This window comes from Elgaria multicarinata, chromosome 13 (assembly GCF_023053635.1).
Source record: "Elgaria multicarinata webbii isolate HBS135686 ecotype San Diego chromosome 13, rElgMul1.1.pri, whole genome shotgun sequence".
NCBI classification, from domain to species: domain Eukaryota; kingdom Metazoa; phylum Chordata; class Lepidosauria; order Squamata; family Anguidae; genus Elgaria; species Elgaria multicarinata.
The window spans coordinates 14,516,221-14,544,117 of NC_086183.1; the positions used below are offsets into that span (position 1 = coordinate 14,516,221).

A 27,897-nucleotide genomic window follows, 5' to 3' on the forward strand; every position below is an offset into this window, starting at 1 on the left:
TGATGCTCAACAGGATCTCACGTTTATTATTGAGAAGTGATTAATGGTGAAAGAAAGGCAGCGGCCATTCCTCATTGGCTTAACAAGAAAACTGAAGAAACATTCACTACACAGTTTACAATATATTTTTTTTCTTCCAAAATTAATTTTCCTGTAAACAAACAAGTTTTTACCACTGTTCTCAGCCTTCAAATCAAATCAAGCCAGACTTAATCTGTAATCCATATAATGCACAAGAACAGAACATTTCTTAGGACTCTTCGTATTTGACTTTTGAGAAAATGAACCACCCCTCAGACACGACCTTGTAGACAAATTCCATTCAAATCTTCTAGGCATAAAAAAAAAAAATCAAATTCTTCATAAAATTCATCTTTCAGTCCATGGAAAAAAAAAGTTATTCATTCCACTTTCCATGGTGGATGTCCAAAAGAAAGTCACAACTCGGTGTTCCAAGTGCAAATGTCAAAAAACAAAACAAAAAGAACACGGGGAAGGAGGAGTCCAGAAGGCCAGGAAATCAGGGAAGCGGCAGGTTTAAAAATTAAGAGGAAAAAAGGCATATGCCACTTGCGGACTTTAAAATCCGATAACATAGTAAAAAGACAAAAAAACAAAGCGTATGCTCTGAAATCACAACCAAAGCCAAAAGAAAGGGGGACAGTTTCACCTCTACTCTACCTAGAAGGGGATTTTTTTGTTTTTTAAGTCCTATGTCTCTTGTGAAATTCCAATACGTTTTTTTTAAACTGTAAGTTTATAAGAGTTTGTATGAAGTCAATGAATTAAGTCCCAATTCTCTCTGGCGTCGTTTTTCTTCCTTTCTGAAAGATATCCAAGATGCAACATCCCTGCTGCAGTCTTTGTGGAAGGGGCCCGTGCTTTACTTGACACGGCCTTGACGTTCCTATAGGAAGGAGAGAGGAAAAAGAAACTGGTTAATGGATGCCAGTTTTGTAAAGCTTTAAAATGCATCATTTTCAATTGTTAAATAGATCAAGGGCTTATGATGAGACCCATTCCTAATTACGGACCTTCAGCTGAGTTAAGCCACCTTTTAATATTTCAAATGTAGCTACACTATGCTTAGTCAAGGGTGGGCAGCCCCCTGCTACCTCCACCCCAGAATCCTCTTTTCCATAATTAAAAATGGCAACCGTAACAGCTGACATTTCATATTTACCTGCTCATTTCATAATTTTACCTCTGAAAGAAGGAGGTTAGTGTGGTTTAATCCAAACAGGTCATTGTTCCTCACCCCCGGAAAGTCACTCTTGCGGCCCACTCAGGCTGGCATTGCGGTGGAGGTGAGGGAGGCGGCAAGATTACTTTCTACTGACTGTGGTATGACAAAAGGCAACACCCCTCCCACCTAAAGGATCAAGGCTAGGCAGCTAACTTGTGGCATTTGATGAGGAGTGGAAGAAAATCCCTTAACTACTCAGGCATGACTGATCCCTTCAAGCTACTCAAGAAAACCATGTCAGCTGATGATCAGATGTTTCTATCAAGGCAGACACGACGACGGAGGAGACTCTGCTCCCACATAAAGCTGAAGCCATGTAGAGATAAGTGTTACTTTACAGACCAATCCAAAGTTTAATGAAAATTGCTTTTGACAAAACCCAATTGGTGAGGCTATGTAGTGATGCTTTAAGTCAGGGTGAACAACACGCGGCCCACAAGATGCACGCCTCCTGCATATGCTCCTGAATCTCTGTGGCAAACCACTACGGGAGGCTAAAAGGGACACATCTGTCTTGAAAACAAGCTAACTTTGTATGTTTTGGGCTACCACAGCGGCTTGCCACTGACATTTAGTGAAAAGCAGCGAGGGTTTGCCACTTGTGAATTGGCAACAGGACAAGTGAAGCGTACGAGAGCCTCCAGGAGGTCAGAATTGGACCCTGGATACCCCCTCCTACGTTGCCTACCCCTGCTTTAAGTAATTTTTTCAATGGGTAGCGGTATATAAGTATTCTAAATAAATAAATAAATAAATACTATCACAGAAGATTACCTGGACAAACCTTGAAGGCTTATACCTGCATAGCAAATTGAGAGCCAGTGTGGTATAGCGGTTAGAGTGTTGGACTGGACTCAGAAGACCCAGGTTCAAGTTCCTGCTTGGCTATGAAGCTTACCAGGTGACTTTGGCCAGTCACTCTCAGCCTAACCTACCTTGGGCTCCTTGGAGGAAGGATGGTATAATAAATAATTCAATCTGTTCCATTTTGTCATGATCCCTGGAGGCTCAATACAAGGCTACCGCTGAAGGTAGTAAAAAGTACTTTCAACTAATATAGAATGCTGCCACTAAAAACAGCAGAGCTGATTTGATTTGATTTAAATCAAATTGATTTAAATTATGATTAAATCACTTCCTTGAAGGACTCAAATTTAGTAATTTAAATCACAGTTTAAATCACTACTGAGGACGACCCTATTTAATCATCATTTTTAATAGAACTACATTGTTTAATATCATCTTAATACATATTCAGAGATGTAGGCTTCATTATAAGGTAGGGACACACTAAGAAATTATTCTGAATTCTTTTCAGATTAATTTTAATCAAAATGGAGTGATAATTTGGTCATTTTAGTACTAGAGCAGAATAAACTTGTGAAGTTATTCAGGAGATGAATCAGCTCCAACTGTTCAATTAATCATGATATTTTTGTCCTGATGTGCCAGACTCACCACCACCAAACAGTACTAATAAAATTGTTTATTCTTCTGATTAGTTATCTTCAACAAACGTTATCAAAACACACACAGTGTGTTTTGGTTAACTATTTCAGTTATTAAGTACATGTAAAGTTTTTCTAAAAATAAAATGTAGGCAATTAAAATTGGGCACAATTAGCAGGTGCAGAAACAAAATATTCCCAAATGGAGTTGCTTTTATGGCCTGCTGCTTCCATGCTAGGTATTTCTCTTCTACAGTGGAAGATTCAGGTAGCAGAAATTTCTTCAGGAGTCAGCACTGCATGAATATGTTCTATTCACTTTTGGTTTCACTTTCGATTCCATTCTCCTATCTCTTATTTATTTGTTTATTTATTACATTTCTATACCGCCCAATGGCCGGAGCTCTCTGGGCGGTTCATCTCTTGCATTTATATCCAGACTCCTTCTCCTTGTTCAGATCTACTCCATCTCCCCAAATTCTCTATTCATTGACCTTCGCTATCTTTGCACTTACATAGAAGGAAGGCCTTGGGGGAGAGAGAGGGAGAATGCACTTCTGTACACCATGTGCAGGACTGATCAGGTTGTCTGCCATCTCCATAAACTGCTGTTAACATAGTCATAGAGTAGAATTAGAAGGTGTATAATTAGAATTCCTGATGATATCTTTGATATCTTTCCAATATAAATTTAAAAATCTGATTTTTAAATCATTGATTTTTATCAACCAGAATGTATCACACCTGTTAACAAACTATTTAAAAAATAATTATTTATTTACAACATGTAAATACAGCTCCACATCTAGGCAGTTTCCAGAGCAGTGAACAATAAAAGTTAACAGGTAAGACCAAAGAATAAAACTCCATATTAAGAATTATTTTAAAAACCCACAATGCTATTAAAAAAAACATGGCTGGTCAGTCAAGAAAGGCTTCCCGAAATAGATGCAGTGTTGACCTCACCACACTTGAGACTATCTCTGCCAGCTCAGTCACGGAGGTCACTGGGCAGCAGGGAGGGTGGTACACCAGCAGCATCCCCAATCTGGAAACTCGGCCTGATCCAGCATGGCTCTTCTTATGTTCTTAAGTACTTCTTCACATAGTGCATAGTTAAACTATGGAATTCGCTACCACAACACGTAGTGAAGGCCACTAATTGGGATACTTTAAAAAAGGGTTGGATAAATTCCTGGAGAAGGAGGCTATCAATGGCTACTAGTCCTGATGGCTATGTGCTATTTCTAGTATCAGAGGCAATTCAACAGTTGCTTGGGGAACATGGCTGGGAGGGCGTTGTTGCTCTGTGTCCTGCTTGTAGACCCCTGGTTGACCGCTGTGGTTGGCTTCTCTTTGGATCGGAGAAGCAGAAGCGGATCAGGGTGCTTCGCCTCCCCTTAAGCCGGAGGCTAAGAGGATGGGGGGGCAGCAGAGCGTCGCAGAGCGGATCAAGATGAAGGCGGATCCTTCGCCTCGATCCGGAGCTCCAAAAAAAAGGTAAGGGAGCCTTACCTGGTGCTGCTGCCGCCGCCCGTGCAGCAATGGCTGCAGAGCCAGGTAAGGGGGCAGTGGGGTCTTACCTGGTCCGTCGCGGCCCGTTGCCGGCTTCACTAGAACCTGTGGCTCAACCCGGGACTGTACACTTCCGGGTTGAGCCGCGGGCTCTAGTGAAGCCAGCAACAGGCCGCAACAGACCAGGTAAGACCCCTCCTGTCCCCTTTCCTGGCTCTGCAGCCGTACATGAGAGCTGAGGGAGGAGGATAGAAGAGGAACAAAGCCCTATGAGGAGAGACTCAAAGAGCCTTGAGAAGAGAAGATTGAGGGGAGACATGATAGCACAGAATACTTGAAAGGTTGTCACACAGAGGAGGGACAGGATCTCTTCTCGATCATCCCAGAGTGCAGGACACAGACTAATGGGCTCAAGTTACAGGAAGCTAGATTCTGGCTGGACATCAGGAAAAATTTCCCAACTGTTAGAGCAGTATGACAATGGAACCAATCACCTAGGGAGGTTGTGGGCTCTCCCACGCTAGAGGCATTCAAGACGCAGCTGGACAGCCATCTGTCAGGGATGCTTTAAGGTGGATTCCTGCATTGAGCAGGGAGTTGGACTCGATGGCCTTATAGGTTCCTTTCAACTCTACTATTCTATGATTCTACTCTGATGTCCCAAACCCCTCCTCCTGCCACATCTCCTTCTGCTCCAAGTCACTGGAATAGAGGTACCACCTCCATGGGTCTCTGTGTGAAAGTTTCCCAACCACATCCTTACCACACCAGATCTACCCACACATTCTCAACACCCGCTCACAACTCAAGCATGCCCTCAACCACTCAAAAGCCCATACAATCCATTCATCCAACCAATCACAGCCAGCCTAGCAGTCACAGTTTATAGCTTATGGTTATAATCAGCCACTGGTCACATCTAGGACATTTGGTTTGACAACCCACTAACCAATATGGAAAACAATTAAAGCAGATATTTTAGTTCAGATAACACATTCTGAGAATGTGTTCAATGTAGCAAAAATGTGTTGAGTGCCATCCTATTTGTCCTTTAGCATCAATGGAACTGCACAATGACTACTAACAAATAAGGCTTAAGTGTCTTTCTCTGCAGCATATCACCCATCAGGAGCAGCAGGGGAGGAGGGTTAACTGTCATTCAGTCAGCTCCCTCATGGCCCACCTATGGACACCGATTGCATAATGCAGCACGGACTGGCTCAGCTGGACTTTACTTCCCATGATTCCCAGTGGCAGGACTCCCATTGGGCAAGTTGACAACATGGCAAAAAGCATGAAATATAATTTCTGTGGGGACAAATAAAATTATGGTGGCACTCCCAACACCCATATGTGACAGGGATTAAAGAAAAAAGAAGCAAATTTAATTTGTTTTAAAGTTACATCACAGGTTTAGCACCAACCTACCATGCAGGGTTGTTGTGAGGGTGAGAGAGGTAAAAAAAGATGCAAATTTAATTCATTTAAAAGTTAACTCACAGCCGTAGCACCGGCCTACTGATTACCTCGCAGACATACATATTAGGGGGCCTGAGAAACGCTGGGTATATCAGCTAGTCATTTCTATAATCAACTTACAAATGCCAACCCTACAGGGTTTTATTTCAGTTAAAGTTAGTATTATATTCTGTACATTTGGAGTTTAACAAGGCTGGAGATATTCCAGAATTAGGTTCTCCTGAAAATATGAAGCTGGTTCTGAGCAGTATTTGCTTACTGGTCACAACTCAAATGAAAGACTCTAAGGGCAGCGTTCAGATCACAAACTTCTTATTGCACAATTTAGAATCAAACTAAAGAGAATAGGGAAGACCCACAGATCAGTTAGATATGAGCTCACTAATATTCCTAATGAATATGCAGTGGAAGTGAAGAATAGATTTAAGGGACTAGATTTAGTAGATAGGGTCCCAGAAGAACTATGGACAGAAGTTCACAACACTGTCCAAGAGGTGGCAACAAAAACGTCAAAAAGAAATAGAAAACCAAGAAGGCAAGATGGCTGTCTGCTGAGACACTGGAAGTAGCCCAAGAAAGAAGGAAAGCAAAAGGCAACAGTGATAGGGGGAGATATGCCCAATTAAATGCAAAATTCCAGAGGTTAGCCAGAAGTGATAAGGAATTATTTTTAAACAAGCAATGTGCGGAAGTGGAGGAAGACAATAGAATAGGAAGGACAAGAGACCTCTTCCAGAAAATTAGAAACATCAGAGGTAAATTCCAGGCAAAAATGGGTATGATCAAAAACAAAGATGGCAAGGACCTAACAGAAACAGAAGAGATCAAGAAAAGGTGGCAAGAATATACGGAAGATCTGTATAGGAAGGATAATAATATTGGGGATAGCTCAGATGGTGTGGTCAGTGAGTTAGAGCCAGACATCCTGAAGAGTGAGGTTGAATGGGCCTTAAGAAGCATTGCTAATAAAAAGGCAGCAGGAGACGACGGTATCCCAGCTGAACTGTTTAAAATATTGCAAGGTGATGCATGCCATATGCCAGCAAATTTGGAAAACACAAGAATGGCCATCAGACTGGAAAAAATCAACTTATATCCCCATACCAAAAAAGGGAAACACTAAAGAATGTTCCAACTATCGGACAGTGGCACTTACTTCACATGCCAGCAAGGTAATGCTCAAGATCCTGCAAGGTAGACTCCAGCAATTCATGGAGCAAGAATTGCCAGATGTACTAGCTGGGTTTAGAAAAGGCAGAGGAACTAGAGACCAAATTGCCAATATCCGCTGGATAATGGAGAAAGCCAGGGAGTTCCAGAAAAACATCTATTTCTGTTTTATTGACTATTCTAAAGCCTTTGACTGTGTGGATCATAACAAACTGTGGCAAGTTCTTGGGAGTATGGGGATACCAAGTCATCTTGTCTGCCTCCTGAGGAATCTGTATAACGAACAAGTAGCAACGATAAGAAAAGACCACGGAACAATGGACTGGTTTAAGATTGGGAAAGGAGTACGGCAGGGTTGTATACTCTCACCTTACCTATTCAACTTGTATGCAGAACACATCATGCGACGTGCTGGGCTTGACGAATCCAAGGCTGGAGTTAAAATCACAGGAAGAAACATTAACAATCTCAGATATGCAGATGACACCACTTTGATGGCTGAAAGCAAGGAGGAGCTGAGGAACTTTATGACAAAGGTGAAAGAAAAAAGTGCAAAAGCTGGGTTGCAGTTAAACCTCAAAAAAACCAAGATTATGGCAACCAGCTTGATTGATAACTGGCAAATAGAGGGAGAAAACGTGGAGGCAGTGACAGACTTTGTATTTCTGGGCGCAAAGATTACTGCAGACGCTGACTGCAGCCAGGAAATCAGAAGACGTTTACTTCTTGGGAGGAGAGCAATGACAAATCTTGATAAAATAGTTAAGAGCAGAGACACCACACTGACAACAAAGGTCCGCATAGTTAAAGCAATGGTATTCCCCGTAGTAACCTATGGCTGCGAGAGCTGGACCATAAGGAAAGCTGAGCGAAGGAAGATAGATGCTTTTGAACTGTGGTGTTGGAGGAAAATTCTGACAGTGCTTTGGACTGCAAGAAGATCAAACCAGTCCATACTCCAGGAAATAAAGCCAGACTGCTCACTTGAGGGAAGGGTATTAAAGGCAAAACTGAAGTACTTTGGCCACATAATGAGAAGACAGGATACCCTGGAGAAGAGGCTGATGCAAAAGGAAGAGGGGCCGACCAAGGGCAAGATGGATGGATGATATTCTGGAGGTGACAGACTTGACCTTGGGGGAGCTGGGGGTGGCAACAGCCAACAGAAAGCTCTGGCGTGGGCTGGTCCATGAAGTCACGAAGAGTCGGAAACGACTGAATGAATAAACAACAAAGGGCAGCGTACAACAAATAAAAACTTTTATGTTATGGGGAGACACGTAAATGTCCTTAATAAATTTAAAACAGCTATTAACATGTTTGAATTATTGGTCAATATTTTTAGAAATCTTCATCTGGTGCTGAAAATGATATCAATGTTGGAGCCAAGCAAGCTTTTCTGGGGCGAATATTCCATACAAGGTTCCATGACCAAAGAGACCCTCTCCCTGGTCATCATCCATCCTTATTTCAGATGGTGGGGGATGCGGATGGTGCCCAAACCTTTTACTGACAGCTACGATAAATAAAAGGTTTGGGCAAGTTTGGAAGAAGATAGCCCCTCAAGTAGCCATGTCCCAAATATTTAGCGTTTATAAGCAACAACTAGGACTTTGAATTTTGCCTGAAATAAACCAGCAGCCTCTGTAAGGGCAAGGTATGTTCCCCTATAGCCATACCTAGCTAGGATCCTGACAAGTGTATTTTGTACCAGCTGACATTTCAGAAAGGTCTTCAAAGGCAGTCTCATGTACAACACCTAGCAATAATTTGTTCAAGAGTTTACTCAGACATGGATAACTGACCAAGCTCTGCCTGTCTAGTTTAAATTCTGAAGTTGACACAGTACACCACTCCAAAAGTGGATTCAATTTTTTTTGTAGTTCTCATGAATATCCGAGTCAGCTTGAAAGTTCTATTATGTATAAGGTGTAACAGTCTTTTAAGCACTGTGTAAAGCATTTACTCGTGATAAAAGTCACCATATGAGTTTGATAAATTTACCAAAATTTGAATGAACCTCAAGTCACTGTCGTGTAGCACCTAGAAAGCAGTTCATATTAGCTTTTATTGCTCTGAGAAAAGCGTTGAAAACAAACATCATTGTACAAATCACTTGCCATTTTCTCAAACCTGCTCCTGATGTACACAAGAGTTCTCCCTATTCCATAAGAGAGAAGGCATGTACACTATCAATGAAAAAAAAAGTCTACATAATGGAGGCCAAACTACAATGCATCTTCCTATATTTTGAGGACAAGGTAAACTTATAGGCCCTATAGATTTATCTTGTTAGTCATCTTGTTGTGATAATTGCACTGTTCAACTAACACAGCAACTTGGTCAACATGTAAACTTCATTTTAGTCATTGGGATCCTAGTTTGAGGTTACATTCTCCAATTTACTCCCCCACTTCCTGGTTGAGGCAAACCATCGTTTTTCCATGATATCCAAAACTGGGCAGGTGATATTTTGCCTCCAAACCAGAATTGGAAACCTATTATGGTTGCAGAAACCACTGATTTCCTTCCCTGAGCATGCAAGGGAAACGTGTGACCCCAAGGTGACCCTGAGAGTCAAACCATGGGTTGTGTATTACTGGTGAATTAAGCCTATGGCTTTCATCCAAAAGTGCAGTTGCTGAAGCGGAAAGCCCTTATTTTTTTTGTCAACAAGCCCTACCCACTGCAGACCCCACATCATATCCTATAAAGTCTGAGCCAGCCAATCCTTAGAAGAAGCTCGAGGGAGTTGGGCTGCAGTGTATGGGAAAATCTCAGGAGCACCATCTTGTGCAAAGGCAAGTGCTTCCCACCCATATAAACACCTTTGGATATAAGCCATTGTATGGCAAATTACCATCATGTAGATAAACTAAACATCTAGCTTAGAACAATGGCTCTTAAATTAAAAAAAAACCATCAATGCACTTACAAATGTATCTTTCACAAACTGAAGAGGGCAACAAAACTTTGTGCAGGTTATTTTTTCCATAAGTGAAAGGTTACCCCCAAGGAGATGCTGTTAATAAAACTTTAAAGCATTGGAAGTATTAATACACTTTTCCATGCAAGGTATTTTAGTTCTACATTGGAGAAACAATATTGTTCATGGTCAAAACACTGAGTCAATAAAGAGGAAGACGAGAAGCTGTAGAAGATTCAGATTCAAAATGCAGTAAGCAAAAAAGGTAAATAAAATTACCTGCATTTGGTTCTAACCCAGTGAAGCATATCAGACCAATTTTATATCAGCTGTGCTAGCTCCCTATTCGCTTATGCAGACAATGCAGACATTGACCTTTGACGGCCTGAATGATTTGGGACAAAGTTATCTCGTGTGGTGCAGAGTGGTAAGCGGCAGTTACTGCAGCCAAAACTCTCCCCACAGCCCGAGTTCGATCCCAGAGGAAGCTGGTTCTCATGCAGCCGGCTCAGATTGACTCAGCCTTCCATCCTTCCGAGGTTGGTAAAATGAGTACCCAGCCAGCTGGGGGAAAGGTAACTGCGACTGGGGAAAGCAATGGCAAACCACCCCGCTACAAAGTCTGCCAAGAAAATGTCAGCGAAAGCAATGTCTCAAGGGCTTGCACAAGAGGTTCCTTTCCTTTCCTTATCTGAAGAATCATCAACACCCAGAGAAGTCTGCCTGGACCTTAACACCTGTCATAAAGACCCTGCTCAGACCCACCAATAGCTACAATTATGAGATAAAGCCTTTTCAGTGGGAACCCTTTATCACTGGAACTCCTTTCCTCAAGAAGTAGGTCTGTCTCCCAGCATATTCTTTTCCAGTCGAGCCTTGTTTTATACTTATTTTAGAATAGTTTGGGGTATGGTGATTCTGTGCTGGTTTTGCTGTGTTTATGCTGATCGTTCATTTAAATAGTGTTAATATTTAGTTATCGGCATTTTTTTGTATTTTTTGTTTTCTTTGTTTTATTGTGGGCTGTGTTCGGCTTGTTTTTTTTCTTTTAAAGACAGCATAAAAGTTTCTAAACTAAAAATATTGAAGTGGTGGACATGGATGTGAGTTATTCCCACTTTATCTTTACAACAACCCTCTGAGGTAGAGGTTGACTGACTTGCCAAATGAACTTCATGGGCAAGGAATGATACAAATATATCTCCCCAGACAGAGTCCACTCTAGCCACTACATTACACTAGCTCTCTTAAGTTATTTTCATTTCTGAAATTCTGTGTTGTGCTTTCACTGTTCCATTTATGCTTTTCTTCATGACTTTTTTTCATTCCCTTGACTCAAGAGACGACCTGCCTTGTCCATGGACCCAACTAGAACCTCACACAGGAGATTCATAAAAATCAGACTTTTTTCAAAAATGGAAAGCAGTCACAGAAGGTTGGTTATCTGATATGAGGAAAACTAATGGCGGGGAAGGGGTGTTGCTTACCCTTTCCTGCATTTCTCTACTCCAATCACCCTTCCTAAACTGCTTTTCTTACTGCAGGGTAAAACAACAGACCTCTCACAGATGCTTTTCAATTTAGAAATATCAGAAGACTGTTCACATGTCTCTTCTGTAACTTCTAATCTAACCCCTGAACAAACCAAAAGGCAGGTTAGCCGCCCCTCAATCCCACTGCTCTGATCCTCCCAATCAACTGTCTCCAAGGTTGTTTTTCAGTTTTAAAAACACTGGACGAATGCATCCCCTGCATTTTGTCTAATTTAGCCTGGGACCAGCCTTCTATTAGCAACTTGCATGAGTTTACTTTTGAAGTTTTACCAGGACCAAAAAAAAAATGGACAAGAGCGTAAAAGCAACTCATTAAGATAGGGCTAAGCAGTATTTCTGGCCTTCAGGTACTTCTGACATTTTCAGAGTGTCCCAAGCATCACCACAAGTTGCAGTGGGACTAAAATATTAGGTGTGCCCCCCTCCTCTGGAGTCTCTTTCCTTGCCCTTCCTCGGCCATTTTTGGGGCAATGAACTTTGGTCCCCCTCCCACCTGCCCATTAAAGTTACAATACATGGAGCAATACATTCTACTGACTTAAACAGGGTAAGGAAAAGGATGCCCTGCCAAAAAAATCCCAGTGCCAAACCCCCATTCCCTTAAGGGTCCTTTGGTGGGGGATGGACCTCCCTCCATCCACAAAAAGCCATTTTGGGGTAGGTCACCCCTTTCCACTCCTTTAACTTTAACAGAGGTGGGGAAAGGTTTGCCTTGCAAGTACACTGGGGGACGGGGGGGTTCTTGGTGGCTGCTGCATTGTCAAGCCCTGCCTTAAGAGGATTGAGGCACGCAGTACAGACATCACCCTAACCTAACAATGAAGCATTCACAAGAACAGATATGGAAACAAGGAGCATTCTGAACCCTAATAAAACTTTATTAGGATTCTGAAATTTGCCTGCTTATTGTTTGCAAGAACAGATAGCAAGACTGACTTGGATAAGTATATTATTCAAAAATGAAGATCCAGCTCTTTAAATCTAGCACCAATCAGTACCGTAGTAACTAGTTTAAGGACCAAGAACAAACTATTACCGGGGTGGGTGGGGTGTCCTGCTAGGAGACTAGAAGTCTGCATAGTTTGATAGCCAGCACCAGGTTTTCCTCATCCCTATCTATTGTGTTTGCCATCTTGTGCTATTTTACTGATTTCTACTGATTGGTTGAAAAGTCTTGTTAGGCGTCTGGAGAATATTTATGCAAAAGGTTGCAAAAGAAAATTTAGCAAATAAACAGCTCCCTTAGCTCTACACCTGCTTTTTTTAGGCACCTAAATAACTGTTGAGGCTATAAAATCTTTTCCTCTAAGTTTTTCCTCTAAGCTGGTCACCCTCCAACATTAGCAGAGAGAAAAATGAATGCCGGTTACAAGGCTTAAGCCAATCTCTCAAATTAGCAAACCCAAACTTAATGAATGAATCATGCTTTTTGACAGTTCAATCTCTCTCACATTCTATGAAATACTTAAAGAGTACTAGGCAAGATGCCAATATCGCACATACAATTAGTGTATAATTGTATACCCTTTTGCCCAAATTATGATCAAGCTAATATTACAATGGCCTATATCTGTTTTGAATCAGGAAGTGTACACAACGTAGAAAATATCCACAAATCTACAGAGAGAACCCATCTCAATTTGCTGGGAAATATAGCTTTATTTTTAATAAATAAAGAATACGTCTCAAGTTGCTAAAAAATAACTTTTTTAAAAAAATATTGGAAGTTATATTTTCCAGGATCTTGAGACCTGTTTTCTCTCTATAGATCTGTTCTGAACCAGGAGCAGCAAAATATCCAAAATTTGCTCCAAAGTTTAGCTACTTAAAACTGTGAAGGATGTTGTGAGTAACAAATCCAATGCTGGGGCATGGGGAATAATTAATATTAGGATGTTTTTAAACAGCGTATACCATGTTTTTAATCAATATTTTATGTATTTTATGCTTGTCGTTGATCCCCGTCTCGATCCAATCGGAGAGACGGGTAAGAAATATATTATTAATGTCAGAAACTTGATCAGTACTGATGTTTTACAATAATTAGGTAATTAAAAAGGTGTGGCGTTTGTTTTATAAGAATGGGTTTAACCAAATATCCCACACTCACATTTTGAAATACTAATCTCTCAACACCCAGCTCAGCTTGATACTTACTGTTGACACTGCTGGTCTGATTTACATTATTCAAATGCCTTTTTGGACAGCAAAACACTGCAGAATGCAAATCCTTAAAGTCTAAGTAGTACACGCTTTGCTTACACAAAGTCCAGAGTGCTAAGAAAATAGACCCAATATGATTTTATAAATGGCTCAAGGTATTATTTCTGCAATTTGTGAGTTGGCTATAACCTGTGGCCATTCCAACGCCAGCATGATCCATTTCATGCCAAATGTGCATTTGCCATTACGCAACAATTTAAACATGTTACACTAACATTTGTAATAAAGCAAATACAGAAGTTCCTTTATTCAATAGCTAGTGACAAGTCTGTGGAAGCAATTTGCACCAGCTCACTGGAACAAGACCAACATGCTGATTAGAAGCAGCTTAATCAGAAGCTTTGTTAAATAGACTTTTTAAAGAGCAGGAGAGGATATATAGTCACACTAGCAAAGCAGAACCAAGACTGTAGCTGTGTCAGAATATTTTATCTACTAAAAACAAAGTAATGCAATCTTGCCCCACACCATGCCAATACCAAATCCCATCAATTTTGTGGGAGCTACTTCCAAGTAGGTTGTTTTAGGAAGAGATGCCAACTGGCACCCTGTGTCCTTGTAATGCTTATTGGCCCCTGCTCAGTGGTAGAGCACACACTTTACATGCAGAACATATTACGTTCAATCCACGGCATCAGCAATTAAAGAACAGGTAATAGATGATGGGGAAGATTTCTAACAGAAGACTGTGGATAACTGCTGCTAGTCAGAATAGACAATAGTGGACTAGATGGATAAATAGTCTGACCTCATATGAGGGATAACAGCTTCCTACATTCCTGTGATCTAAATTGTTTATCTGCCCTGTTAACAATTGTATCAAATTTTAATCAAGACCCGGCTAAAGTTTGATTGTTTTTGATTTTGCATGTGATGCTCAGATATGATGCATGTGCTCCATAAAACTGAGGTTCTTACAACTAGGTGGAGTCTAAAGCCTCAACACCCATGGAAGAATTAGTTTGTGCAGCAAAATATACTACTAGACCACAAAAGATTTGGGGGGAAATCAACTGGGCTATGAGCAAATGTTATTGGCCATCCCTGATTTAAGATTACAGGCCTAATTTCAACTGCTGGCATGATGCTACAGTTTCATAAAATATTGTTATATATGTAAAGACTCTTGAAAGTACAAGTTTTCCCCAATACGATAGGGCTACTTTTACACAGAAGTTAAAGTAATAACAGGTGAAACCAAAACCAATGAAAAAGTTACATATTAATATCGTCTTGCAACTGTGGAAATAAAAACCTCTTAAAAATAGGACCTCTAACACAAAAGACAGCAGGCCAATCAACTTTATGCAATTTACAGATGCATGGACATTTAAAATGATCAGAACTTCATCATGCATATGGGAGTACTTCTCTAGTAATCAAGTGAAGAGGTTAAAGTGTATGTACATAACATTGGTTCTTGCTAGACACTGCCAAAGGATACAAATATTAATGAGTGCTAGCATCCAGCCAAACTGAAAGCCAGCTCCTGCTCACTGAAGGGATTCTAGGAGGCAGCAATCATACAAATTTCAGCCATCTATTCCAAGTTCTCATAATGTGTATGCTGTATCCAAAACTAATGTACTGAAGACTGAACACAAACCAAGCCACTTCCTTTAATGTACTATGCTAGACTGAAGCCCTGCTTTGCAATCTTGAGCGTAAAAAGACTGTACTGACTTTTTTAAAATTCACTTTGCTTAGATAATACTCTAGGGACAGGGAAATCTTCTTCTGCTTTTACTTGTCCATTTGAGGACCCACCAATCCAACTCCAAAAAGAAAAAGCAATTCCCGGACCATTCAAGTTAAAAGCATGCTTTTCAGCAACCATATCAGCTTTTAACATATTTTGTATTGCTGTTAATATATAAGCTGAATTTTAATAAAATACTGCAATTTTAACACAATAGTGCCTGGAACCACCAAGTACAGTACCCACTTTCTTTTAAACAAATTAATATGCTTAAGTCTGCTCTTCTTCCTTTCTGAATCATATGCATTAGTTATATAGGTAGCCCCACCATAACCAAGTCTAAAGCCTATTTTGTCCAACTAAGTCTGGCTTCTTTACTCAGTGTTTTTGACAATTTGGGGCCCCTACAATTCACTTCTATAAAAACCATGTAGGGGTCTTAATTTTCAGTCCTAAGAAAAATCACTCACAAGGGTTCCAGAACCAGGCTAGTACCTATAGGTGGTCGTGCAATATTAAACTATTCCATGCAATAGTTAACAAGAAAATCCTAAATGACTACTGTGTTGGAACATAGAATGAAAGTAATCTTCCTCAGTTATCAATGCTAGAAAATTGCATTTGCTTACAGTGTGTTGAATCCAGACTAAGTCATGCTTAGGTCCTATTGAAATCACTGTGCCAATTTAGTCATGAGTAACCTAAGTAAATGTAAGTAAAGCCTGGCTGAATCTGGATCCAACTCATTGAAACGGAGGAAATATCGAAATCCCTGGTCAACTAGATACCGATACATTACAGTATGCCAAGTATTCTCAGTGGCCTGGATACAAAGGACTATGTAACTGGCTCCACAATGCCCAAGGGAGGTTTGGGATTGTTTCTCAAACAGTAGCCCCTGTCACATGGCATACCTCTTCTGAAACTGACGTCAGTTTCATGAGCAATATATAACTTGGGGGCCTGCTGTTCAGAAGTCAAACAGTCCAACAATATCATATCTCTCGATCCAAAGGGAGAGGCGGGTAAGAAATTTTTATTATTATTATTATTATTATTATTATTATTATTATTATTATTATTCATGCCCAAAGCAGCTCTTTGAATCCCGGCCTTGCCTCAACTTTCCATTAATTAGTGTCTTCTCATCATTGGCCACTCAAAAAGCAAGACTGTCCTCAGCACATCCTTTAGAGATCAAGTTAATTTTATTGCTTGCACCAAAAGGCCATAACAATTGGGATACATACATTTTTTTAAAGTATAGAATGGAAGAGTCATATCAAACATATGGATTGAGAAACAAAAATACAGCTACTTCCACCATAGTTCAACATTTAATAATCATTCAGGTTACATATGGCTACAAGCACCCTCTTCCAGGCCTCTTGTGAGATCAATTTGAGAGAGAAAAATCTGTGTTCCAATATAATACACTTGTGTGCTACACAAGCTTCTCAATAAATGTATGCTAGATATAGCTACAGAGCAATGACATTCCCCCGCCCTTCAAACTTACATGTGGACTGGTGTTCATGGTCAACTCTGTCCCATACAACCACACTCAACTCCCATTTGTTGCTCTTTCCTACCAAATCCTAGCAGTTAGGCAAGTTACCTTTTTCACATTTTCCTCCTCCTCCTGGCGTTTCTCATAGTGTGAGAAGTCATCAAAGATGGAAGTGGTGTGCTTGTAGGTAGCAATAATTTTCAGCACCTGCTTAGCCTTTTCCAGAGGCACCTCCTGAGTGTCCCTGGAGTTGGTCACTGGTTTATTCTCATTGTTCTCTAGGCGAATGTGCCGCAGTTGGCTGTTGGGAACGTCCTTCACAAAAATCCACCTGACATCAAAGCGTCCCTTCCATTTGTCCTGGGACCACACGCCTGCGCATGTGTTATAGTCCACAGCAGATTTCATTTCTGCAACTCCGCAGAAATGACCACTGCCATTGACACTGAACAGTAAGTAAACAGGACCTTTTCCGTTCATGGAGCGGTATGCAGCATCCAGTCTCTTATTACCATGCTCTGTACTGCACCAGATGTTATATTTAATGGAACGATGAATATCATCCTCAGAATAACTCTTGATGATGAAAACCCGACCATGTTTTGGGTTCCAGTCAAAATCCTTAGGGTTATAATTGTTGATGGATCTCAACTTCTCCAAGACTGGATGTGGCTCCAAAGGGGCAGAACCAGAAGAGGGTTGAGATTGTCCAACTGCATTACCATCCACTCCATTTTGACCAAACCCGTTGCCACGATTACGAGGTGCAACCCAGCGGGCAGGTTGAGCTGCCTGTTGCTGCACCGGCAGCTGAGCCGGTTGGGGTGGTGGAGGCGGCAGAGGTTGTGGCTGTTGTCCTGCTGAAGGCTGCACTGCTGGTGGGCTGTTACTCATCGGCTGACCCATTGGTTGGGGAGATATTTGGGTTGGGGGCTGACCAATATTCTGAACTAAAGCCTGGGAAGGGTTCTTTGCCACTGGCCCTTTGTTATCCCAAGTTCCAATATCCATGTTGTGTTTTATGGGGGGCGGTGGAAGACTTGATCCTGCAATGCCATTCTTTGTCTTCAGCTTGGGCTGCTGTTTTGCAGGTTTGCTGGCAATATCAGCCCACGATGCTGGTTTTGGAGGAGCAATGGTAGCTGGAGGCAAACTGTTAGAAGCTACGATATTACTGGCAATGGACCCACTACCAACAGCAGAACCAACAACTTTTGGGATGTTGCTTGCTACATCAGTGCTGCCTAGCTTCAAGGCTGCCATCCCCTGGTCTATGGTATTCATGCCAGGTGCCTTATTTAGGGTCTCACTGGCAAAAGCAGACTGTCCATCAATCATGGCTCCACCCAACGAGCTTGGTGCATAAGCATAGTTGCTACTATATCCAGAACTTTGAGTTGACTGCCCCTGAGAACTGTTATTGCCCCAAGCTGAGAAGTCAATCCCACTTGGAAAAAAGTTAAAGCCATGTTGTCCAAGAAATGGTGTACTGCCAAGGGCCCCTGGCTGTCCAAACATGGCATCTGGGAGAAAGTGAGGCTCCCCATTGCTTAGCTGTCCATAAGATGTTAAGTAGGGCATGGGTGGATCACCCCCAGTAGACCAAGCAGCTTCACCCAACGAGTAAGAGAATCCAATGGATGGGCTGTAATAATTCGGCAGGTAGGAATCCGACATCGCAGTGTATGCGTTGTTCTGGAACAGAAAAGAACTGAATCGTTAGAACACCACATTGCAGCATGCTAACTAGATTAAAAGTCTTTAAAGGCCTCTTCCCAACATCATCCTTCCATGGCAAAACTATTCACTGCAATCTGTAGCTAACACAAAGAATGATCTATCGATTTTAGAGCAGTAAAAATTTGGTCATCCCACACTTTAACCCTCAAAAAAAAATTTCAAGAGGTGCCCTCAGCATAGAAATAACCACTTGTCTAATAATTATATGGGGTTGCACTTTTTAGCCTATGTAGCATTTTGCTGAATATACGTGGGTGGTAGAAGATACAGTAATATCCATGTTAAGCTACCTCCCCCAAAAAGATGACTTTTAAAACAGTTTCATATTTGTTGCTGGACCAACAAGTTGTTTAAACATTGCATGTTTCAAAGGCATGACAACTTCTGAACTAGGTCATGCAAAAAAGAAAAGAAAAAAGGATTGCCACCTATGCCCCCAAGAAACTTTATACTCAAGCCTTTCTGTTTGCTGGAGCATACTGTTTTACAACACTTAAGGAACTCAAGTTGATATTATCTCCTAATAATGGCATGAATGCATAGCAATCCAATTCAAACAATCCAAGTTCAATGCATGTTGAAAGCACTGATATATCCTAGGTGCTTATTCAGTTTACTCATTGAACATTTTCACATACCAGCAGTTCTTGAAGCATTTAATCGTTGCTCTTTTCAAACCACTATGCTAAGATACTCACATTCAAAGCTGCATAGGTCCTTAAGGGCTACTGTATGTGCCAACGATACAATGAATCAAAATTTGTTGGCATATTGATACCAACGAAATATGAATAGCATCTAATAGGGTTCCAATGACGGCTATTATTGGATTAGCATAGCGGTGATAACCCATTTTGGGCCTGAGGGCTGCACTGCCAGCAGTGGAAAAGACTGAAGTCCCAAAGTTAATACTTCAAACAAAATGAAGAAAGCTAAGATGCGACTCAGTTCTTGCAATTTTATTTTTCTCTCTAATTCTGTACAACTTAAACTGATATGCTTTGCTAAAACATTTAAAAATCTCAATAGCTGGTTGACATTTCCAGAAGCACTTGGGTATTACTGATTTCAGGATGTTTCACCAACGCTAAAATACAACCTGCCCTAACTACCTTAGCGAGCGTTTTCCCATTCAAGTCCAAGTTGATAACTCACTATGATACCAAATAAAATGTATCTACTTTGCAGTTATATGTATAACACATTTTAAATGGTACCTGTAGTTTAAATACAATACACTAACATTACATATCTTTCAACAAAGAACTTTCTAAAATAACCCAACATTCTTCCCCTGCACCTCCCCCCACCCCACAAATAAGAAAATGTTCTTATGCTTTTATTCTTTCTAAGGGTGGGAGGGAGTTGAGTAAAGTCACACTACATTTAGTAGGGGACAATTCAGAGCTTCTCCTGCGCAAGTCACACAGAAATGGATGAAAGTTGCTCTGTTGGACAGCTCCCATGAATTTTCACATATCTTGTGAGGGCTGTGCCCTTCATTTTCACATGATCCCTTGCCAATTACAGAAGTTCACAATTGATGTGTATCCTGCCCTTCCGTTGAGAAGCCTAAAACTGTTATTTTTAGGCAAAACGACCCTGTGAAGTAGGCTAGGGTGAGAGATAAAGTGATCTGCCTAAGGACACTCACTAAGTTCCAGTTGACAACTCTTGACTTGCTCTAGAATGAAAGACCACGGGTAAAAGTTATTTGATCACTCAACTGGTGTTGCCCCATATCACAGGATCACTGACAAGATGTTGCCCCATTTCCTCAGAAGTATTCCTTCTTTGAAGAAACATCGTCACTCAAATATCTCTCAGCCTGATTTACCTGTTCAGTAGACCAACCACCAATTTAAATGTCTATTAGTTTCCCTCACTCTATGAATTGGGAAAAGCAGTAAGTTATGTGGCTCTCTCCAACCAGAATGAATGAATCTGCATTCAACAAGTCTCAGATTCTAAAGTGATTTAAACCAAGGGCCCCAGCACGTAGGCCACCTCGCTCAAAGGAAACTGCTATCTCATGACTCTGCGCCTGGCACCCAATCCCACCACCTACACCGAAGAAGCAGCAGGCCATTATAACACAGGTCAGCTGCCCAAAGGGCTTTGAGGGAACAGGGAGGGATCACATAGCTTTCTGAAGAATCAGTAGGGTACAGATTTAATATAAATACAAGCATTATGTCACTGAAAACAGGACTATGCATGATGAATAAGCAAACAGTGGCCAGAAGCTATAGAAAGAAGGGTGCGTTCCTAATCGATGGGAGAGGTCAGACACCTTGCAGAGGGTGTGTCATGAGTGTTGGGACTCCATGATTTATTGCGTCCAGATGGGAGAGAAATAATGACTGCAGAGGGATGTTACTCACTCCTGAGCATGTGTTCTGAGATTCAGAACAGGAACTCTGCAAGTGGTGGAAGGAACTACTCAGTAAGCAAGGAGGCCACACCTAACAGTTTTTAACATCCCATTGCTTCTCTTGCACTACACACATGCAGTTGTGCATATACCTATCTGCACACTCACCCACCAGATGGTTTGTTGAATATAAAACAAGTTCAGTATACAAGTCCAAAACCTTAGCAGCAGCTTTGTCTTGCACAGCTGCATCTGCAGCTGTTTGCAGCACTGTGTTCTGCTGATAACAATCAACTATAGGCAGGCATAGGATTGGGCCCTAGGAAAGAGATCTCATTTATCCACACAATTACCCTATGAGGTACGCTCATTAATTGTTAAATGCCATACACTGTACCATAGTAGCTGCTGCTGCTCAATGAATGAAATTTCACCCTCTGGCTCCTCCAACTATACTGGTTGATTCTCACTTATTTAACTGTTCACTTAGGCCTGAACAACATGATAGAACAACTTTTTAGAATCTACATCTCCCTAACATTTAGTTGATGATGCATGATACAAAAGTTCTGCTGGTATCCACCAAGGGTACCCATTGACAGCAATCAAGTATAATGTCATGTCATTCTTCTTTAACATTTTTAATGAACATTACCAAGAAGAGAAAAGCATGAACCTTGCTTTTAACTCACACACAACTCCTAACTCAGACATTCCTTCCACATGTGTAGGTTAGGCCTTGCCAGGGCTCCAAGTTAAATACAACCTAGCAGATTCACCGAAGAATTTGTACTTTGATTGAACCAGGTAAACCAACGATAGAGCCTTTTTGAGAGACTGAATTGATCACAATGCAGTAATGATGGGAGAAACGAATAAGTTAAAATAAACTCGCTTAGACTAAAAGAAGCTAACTCAATCATGCACTGGCCTTCAAAGGCCAAACTTGTGCAGCCCCGCTGTGACCTGAAAGTCTGGTTCATTAAACCCATACATCAATTGCCTGGCTGGCATCACATTAAACACTGGTTGCAAAATGTTACTTTAAGCTTTTTTCTTTCTTTTAGGAAATGCACTTCAAAAACCAAAACAGTCCCCCAAAGGGCCAACTGCTTTAACAGTGTAAACAAATCCCTCAGGCCTGCCAGAACTCTTTCTTATAATGTAAACAAAACAGAGGCCTTAACTGCACAACTGAGCAGACTACTGCACACAAAGACCATGAAATTTTAAGTCTTAATTGAAGTTAATTATAAATGGATTCCGCCATCACCCACACAAATTAAGCAAAGTGATGGCACCAAGCTCATTGCAAGAAGCAACCCTCTTTCTCCAACTCATTATAACAATGGACCAGTGAGGATGGCTTACTCAGAGTCAAATTTATTCCAGAACTCTCAGAGGGCAGGGGTGGAGTAAGATACACCACATATCCTGACAGCTGTGTCAGACACCTGGCCAAAACGGAAAAATACTAGGCTGATTTTGACCAAATATCACTACATGGTATACACACACTTTGCTTAACTAGCGCAAACTGCCGTGGCTTACAAAAGACGTAACTGCTTAAGAACATGGGAGTGGTCAGTGCAAAGATGGTGCTCCATTCCTGGCAATGCCAACTTACCAAGTGGCAAATTTCCAAGGACTATGATATTATAACAATGAAATCACTTTCCTTTCTCCTAAGTTAATGACCTAGTCAACCTGGGCTATCTATAACCAAACACAAGCCAACCAAAGTTTGACATGTACTTTACAGATAAAGCATATTTTATTTTAGGCTTGAATGCAGACTATGAAGTTGACATTTAGAGGCTTGGTTTGTCTTTTTGGATGTTTTTTGTTGCTATTCCCCACCAATGGAATCAAGCTGCAGGTAGGAACCAGGTGTTTATTTTTTATTACTGACAAGCAGTGAAGAAACTGGGCAGTTATTCATTTTGCTAATTTCCCCCAAAAGGGAGACTAGACAACAGGGCACAAAGTCAACACTGTTAAGCACAAATAATTTAAAACTGTCCAGCACCCTGCCTTCGAGAGCACCTTGGTAACTCCAGCCAATTGTCACCCTGTCTCCAACAGGCTGCCAAGCGGCTGACTGCTCTATAACTCTAGATGTACCCAGATGTCGATCGGTTTCCTGGATCTCTGCCAGTCTATGTTTCAGTCCGATATAGCACAAAACTGCTCTTTGGGCCGCTATCAGTTATTTTTCCCTTTAAACAGATAAGCAATTGCAATCTATTGGATCTTTCAATAGTACTGAAAGAACTGATCACATGGCTTTGCTATCACAACTTCAATGACTATCAGATAGTTACAAAGCTACTCAAGTGGTTCTACTGATTCCTGGCAGGGAACTCCTGAAGAAGAGCTATGAACCCCCCCACCTCCCTACAACCTGCCATGCGAAACATCATGAGATCCCACCCTTTCCTGATTAACAAGTATATATACACAAGGCCACTAAGCAAGATCAATTGAAGACCTGGCGTGAGGTGCCATAAGTATGCTGCCAACACCCAGCTCTTTCCTTTTCATCCGACCCAGGTCCTGCAGTCAGTTTACTTGATATCCAGGGCAAGTGGGGAACGGGATGCAGACAAGCCAACTGGAGCTGAAGCCAACAAAAATGAGGTAATAATGAGTGACTGCAGGTAAACAGGAACATCCAGCATGTATGGGGTATGGTCTGCTCTGGGTTCCTCAGGTTTACATAAATGGAATGTTCCTAGATCTATTGATACAGCTGCAGCTTCAGTGGCATAAACACATTTCATGAAAGCTACCCCTTCTTCTTGATTCCAACCCGACAGTCATCTCTTATCCCTTTCTAACTTTGAAGTTTGACTACTGCAGTGCAGTTTACCTGTCCTTTATGACTGCTGAGAAACTGCAACTAGTCTTCTGACAAGTCAATGACTGGGAGCACATTACAGCATGCTTTAGGATCCGCATATACTCCCTGTGGTCTTCTGGGAGCAATTCAAGATGCTCACAGATCCAGGAAATGCTCAGCTGCTTCAGGCTACCTTCACCCTAAATCTTGTCACAATCTCAAAGACTGATAAGGAAAGTCTATTTGACCATGCCACTGTGCACTAGAATCCACCATGACAAGCAGCAACATATTCTTGGATATTACTCCACAATGATGGAATTCTTTCCCAGCAGATCCCAGCCAGAGTTTGAACCTGCTTTTAACAGCCAAAATTAAACTGAAATTCAAGTTTAGAGATAGGAGTTAGATCTCAAAACGAAATGTTCAGCCATTCCTCCTTTTACCCATAAATTAATGCAGATGAAAAACCAAAAAATGCTGTTCAGCACCACCACCGGTAAGAGCATATGTTCAAAATGCAGTCTACCAGTACTAAGTCAGCCTGTTTTATGATGGATCAGAGTGTAAAAAATCCCTACTAGATATGAATCTCATCAGAACTAGGTTAAGATCCACAACCTAATTAGGGCATTGCACTTTGATTTAAGCTACTAATCTAACACACATTTACTTGAAAGTCAGTCCCACAGAAATCAGTGGTGCTTATTTCTGAGCAAACATAGTTAAGATAGAGCTATTTAGTTAACCTGCCGTGCAATTCGAAGTATGCTTCCTCTGAAAGAAGTTGACGTTTAAAGGGATTTACTCCCTAGTAATTGTGTTGAGTATTGATCTCACTGAAGATAATTAAATGGTTTATAGATCAATACTCTAACTTTTATTTTGACAGCACTGCTACTAACTGATATAAAAAATTATACATATTCCATTCTTCCTTTAGAAAAGTCAAAGCAGTTTACTGTGTGGATCTGTGTTGAGAAAAATTCTTGGGTAGGGGACTTCATTAGTAAATGCTGGAAGGTGTAACATGTCCCAAGTAAATAACCATCAAATACATTTACTAAATTCAGTCAATTGTTAACATGTGCTTCCAGCACAATGCACCGCACATTTACAGATAACCTACGAGTGAACAGTTATAAGGAGTTAGCAAGTATGACAATCCAATCACTGAGTTAGCTGAATGTAGAACATCAAACCAAAAATGTTTTCTGAAAACTAAACAACAGCAGAAAAGGGACTAATAGTGCAGGGTGCAATATTAGTAAACAAACAGTTACATTTTCTAACACTCACCGGTCTGGCCTGAGGACTCAAGTAAGGTTCAATATCATCATCGTTTAATCCATCTTTCTGATGCACCGATCCATTTTGTACTAAAGACAAAAATGTGTACAAAGGATTACTCAGTACTAACATGAATGCTCTCAGTAGTTTTATTTCTAAAAAGAGATGCTGTTAATGTCTAACAAGAGGCGTTCCCCACTCCATCTTGCCTTAAAGAACTGCCCCCTTATTCTACAAGTGTGGGGCTGGCTACTGCTGCTCAGAGATGAGAATATGTTCGCTTTCCTTTGTGTTTATCTCTTTCAGTTACGACCCCTGGGACTGAAAACAGGTTTGGGGGGCTGAAGTGCAAGTTACATCCTGCAAATATATTGTTAATTATAGTAAAATATACTAGAATTCTCTTTACAGCCACTGCACTTAACCCTCAAACTCAGTGGAAGGAGATCACCATAAAGTGGAGATCTGTTGCTCTATGGGAAGCTTCTTTGGATCCCAGTAAAAGTTTAGCCTGGAGAAGATTAAGGGAAGACAAGATAGTTATCTTTAAATATGAGAAGGACTGTCATGCAGAAGATGGAGCAGATTTGTTCTCTGTTGCCTCAGGGAAGCAGGACTAGAACCAACTCAAAATTTTAGAGAAGCCGATCATTGCTAACAAACAAGGAGAAGCTTTCTAACAGTAAGAGATGTTCGACAGTGGAATAGTCTGCATTAAGAGGTGATGGGCTCTACTTTGCTAGAATTATTTAAGTAGAGGATGTCCATCTCTCAGGTATGCTGTAGTAGCATCTTGAATTGCAGATCCCGCACTGAACAGAGAGGTAGACTAGTTGACTTATAGGATCTCCTCCAACTATAATTCTAAGCGTAATGAATTAGTTCAATCAACAGGCACTTCCTCCTTCTCGTACCCGAACTCATATATGCAGGCATTTCAAGGTGGAAAAGAGGGAGGCAGCATACATAGGTTTCAACAGCTACAGCAAGGGCCCGTAATGTGACCCTTGAGACTATTCACTTCACAGACTATTGTTATTACTACTGCCTTTAAAAACTTATCTGAAAAGATTTGCCTGGTCTATAAAACAAAATTTAAAATTAATTAATAACCTTGCTCCTCCACCTCAATGTCCATTTATTTACAAATAACTGTTAGGATTCATTGAGCCTATTCCTTCTTTTTTAACTTGAATATCACAGGCCAACTACTTCACTCCAGTTATTAACAACCACTGATTTTTCTTTGTGGGGGGAAAATGTCCATTTTCACTTCAAAAAGTGAACGGTTAAACAACCTCCTTGTGTTCCCTTATCAGCCTTCACTCCAAGCCAATCCTTATTCTGTAGCAGTTCTACTACAAAGGGGGGGGGGGATAGAGAAGGGATATAGCCTAGAAAACACAGGAACATGCAGTATTCCTCCAGTCCATTCTAACAGAATAAGCCACTGTCACCTTTTACAGTATATTTCACCCCTGTTTTAATTATGACTCACTTCTGCAATTAGCTCTAAACGTTTATTTCCCATGCCTCAAATTCTTTCTCCTGCCAGATTAAAGGGCCCATTACGACACTTTCCCTCTTACTTGGGGAACTCGTCATTGCCATGATATCCACTAATTTGGCCATTTCAGATTTGCCTGCCCAAACCAGATGCACATGAACACCACGCTTCAAAAGCCGATGGGAACAGCTGCCTCCCACATCCTACCAAGGAGACGCGGTGTTTAAAACGGGGGGGGGGGGGGAGAGAGAGAGAAACTTCCCTCCCACGTCTGTTCGGGGGTTTTGTAAAAAAGAAAATACAGAAGAGGCGAACGATCAGATAGATGCCCATGCGGCAAGACCAGCTACAGTTCCTCGAAAGGTGACAAAACAGGCGCGCGCGCACACACGCCTTTTAGAGGAGAGAGGCCTAAAATTCGGGCTCCTTCCTTCCTTCCTTCCTTCCCTCCCTCCGTGGTGAGGGAAGTGGGGACCCAACTACAGAGGGCCGCCGCCGCCTCCCGCCCCCCGCCTCCCGCCTGCGATCTCTCGCTCCCGCCACGGCGGTTCGTTCGTCACTCACTCACTCACTCACCTTTGGTGCCTTGGCCCTTAGGTCTCTGGAGCGCAGGCGACACGGCGGCGTTGAAGAGAGAAAGAGAAGAAGAGGAGGGAAGAGAAAGAGATCAGTCATGAGGCGGCGAGGGGGCGACCGACTGAGCAGGGGAGGCGAGGGGGCAAGAAGCCGGACCCAGCCTAGGCCTCTCAGCCTGCCTGCTTGCCTCGGGGAGGCTTCGGCGGGAGGAAGGCCGGGCCTGCCTGACGGGGGTTCGTTTGAGAAGGCAGCGACGGGAAGCAAGGAAGACGAGAGAGAGAGCGCGCGCGCGCTTCCCCGTCCGTTTTGCGACCCCCCCCCCTCCTCGCACACTAGGCCCGAAGCCGGGGCCTTTCCCAGCGTGGCGCCCCCGAGTCCGGGGCGCCTTTTCCTCCCACCTCCGACCCGTCCACCCCTCCCCCTACCTGCTCCAAGAGGCTGCTGGCCGACATGGCTCTCCGTTCGGCGACGGGGTTCTGAGGCGGGCTGCGCGGTGAGGTGAGGGGTAGGGGGGAAACGAAGGGGCGGGGCGGCGGCGGCGACCGCGGCGGCTTTGTCCGGGGAACGAGGAGGAAGAAGAAGAGGAGGAGGAGGAGGGAGGAGGAGGAACAGGAGACCCACCGCGCGGCTCGCTCTCGGCTTCCTGGAGGACTCTGACTGGCTCGCCCCGCCCGCGGCTCCTCCTGCTGCTGCTGCCGCCAGCGTCGACGCTCTAGCCACAAACCTCTCCCACAGGCCCGCTCTCTATAGTCCTCGCCGGCCGCGCGCACGCAAGAGACGCAAGGCAGGCTGGCTGGCT

The 27,897-nt window shown here is 42.1% G+C and overlaps 1 protein-coding gene across 2 annotated transcripts; it reads right to left on the reverse strand.

Moving 5' to 3' along the window:
* On the reverse strand, positions 1-27,759 carry YTHDF2 (YTH N6-methyladenosine RNA binding protein F2). Of its 2 annotated transcripts, XM_063139919.1 has the most exons (6): positions 27,524-27,759; positions 27,099-27,123; positions 25,025-25,104; positions 23,375-23,503; positions 16,878-18,464; positions 1-907 (listed from the first exon to the last, which is right to left on the reverse strand). In XM_063139919.1, the coding sequence occupies exons 1-6, from the start codon at positions 27,548-27,550 to the stop codon at positions 884-886; spliced, it is 1,872 nt and encodes a 623-aa protein (XP_062995989.1). In that variant the 5' UTR covers positions 27,551-27,759; the 3' UTR covers positions 1-883. The 2 variants fall into 2 exon arrangements, with proteins under 2 accessions (XP_062995989.1, XP_062995990.1); XM_063139920.1 differs by lacking the exon at positions 23,375-23,503 and having other exon boundaries at positions 27,524-27,758.
* Positions 27,760-27,897: the final 138 nt, after the last annotated feature.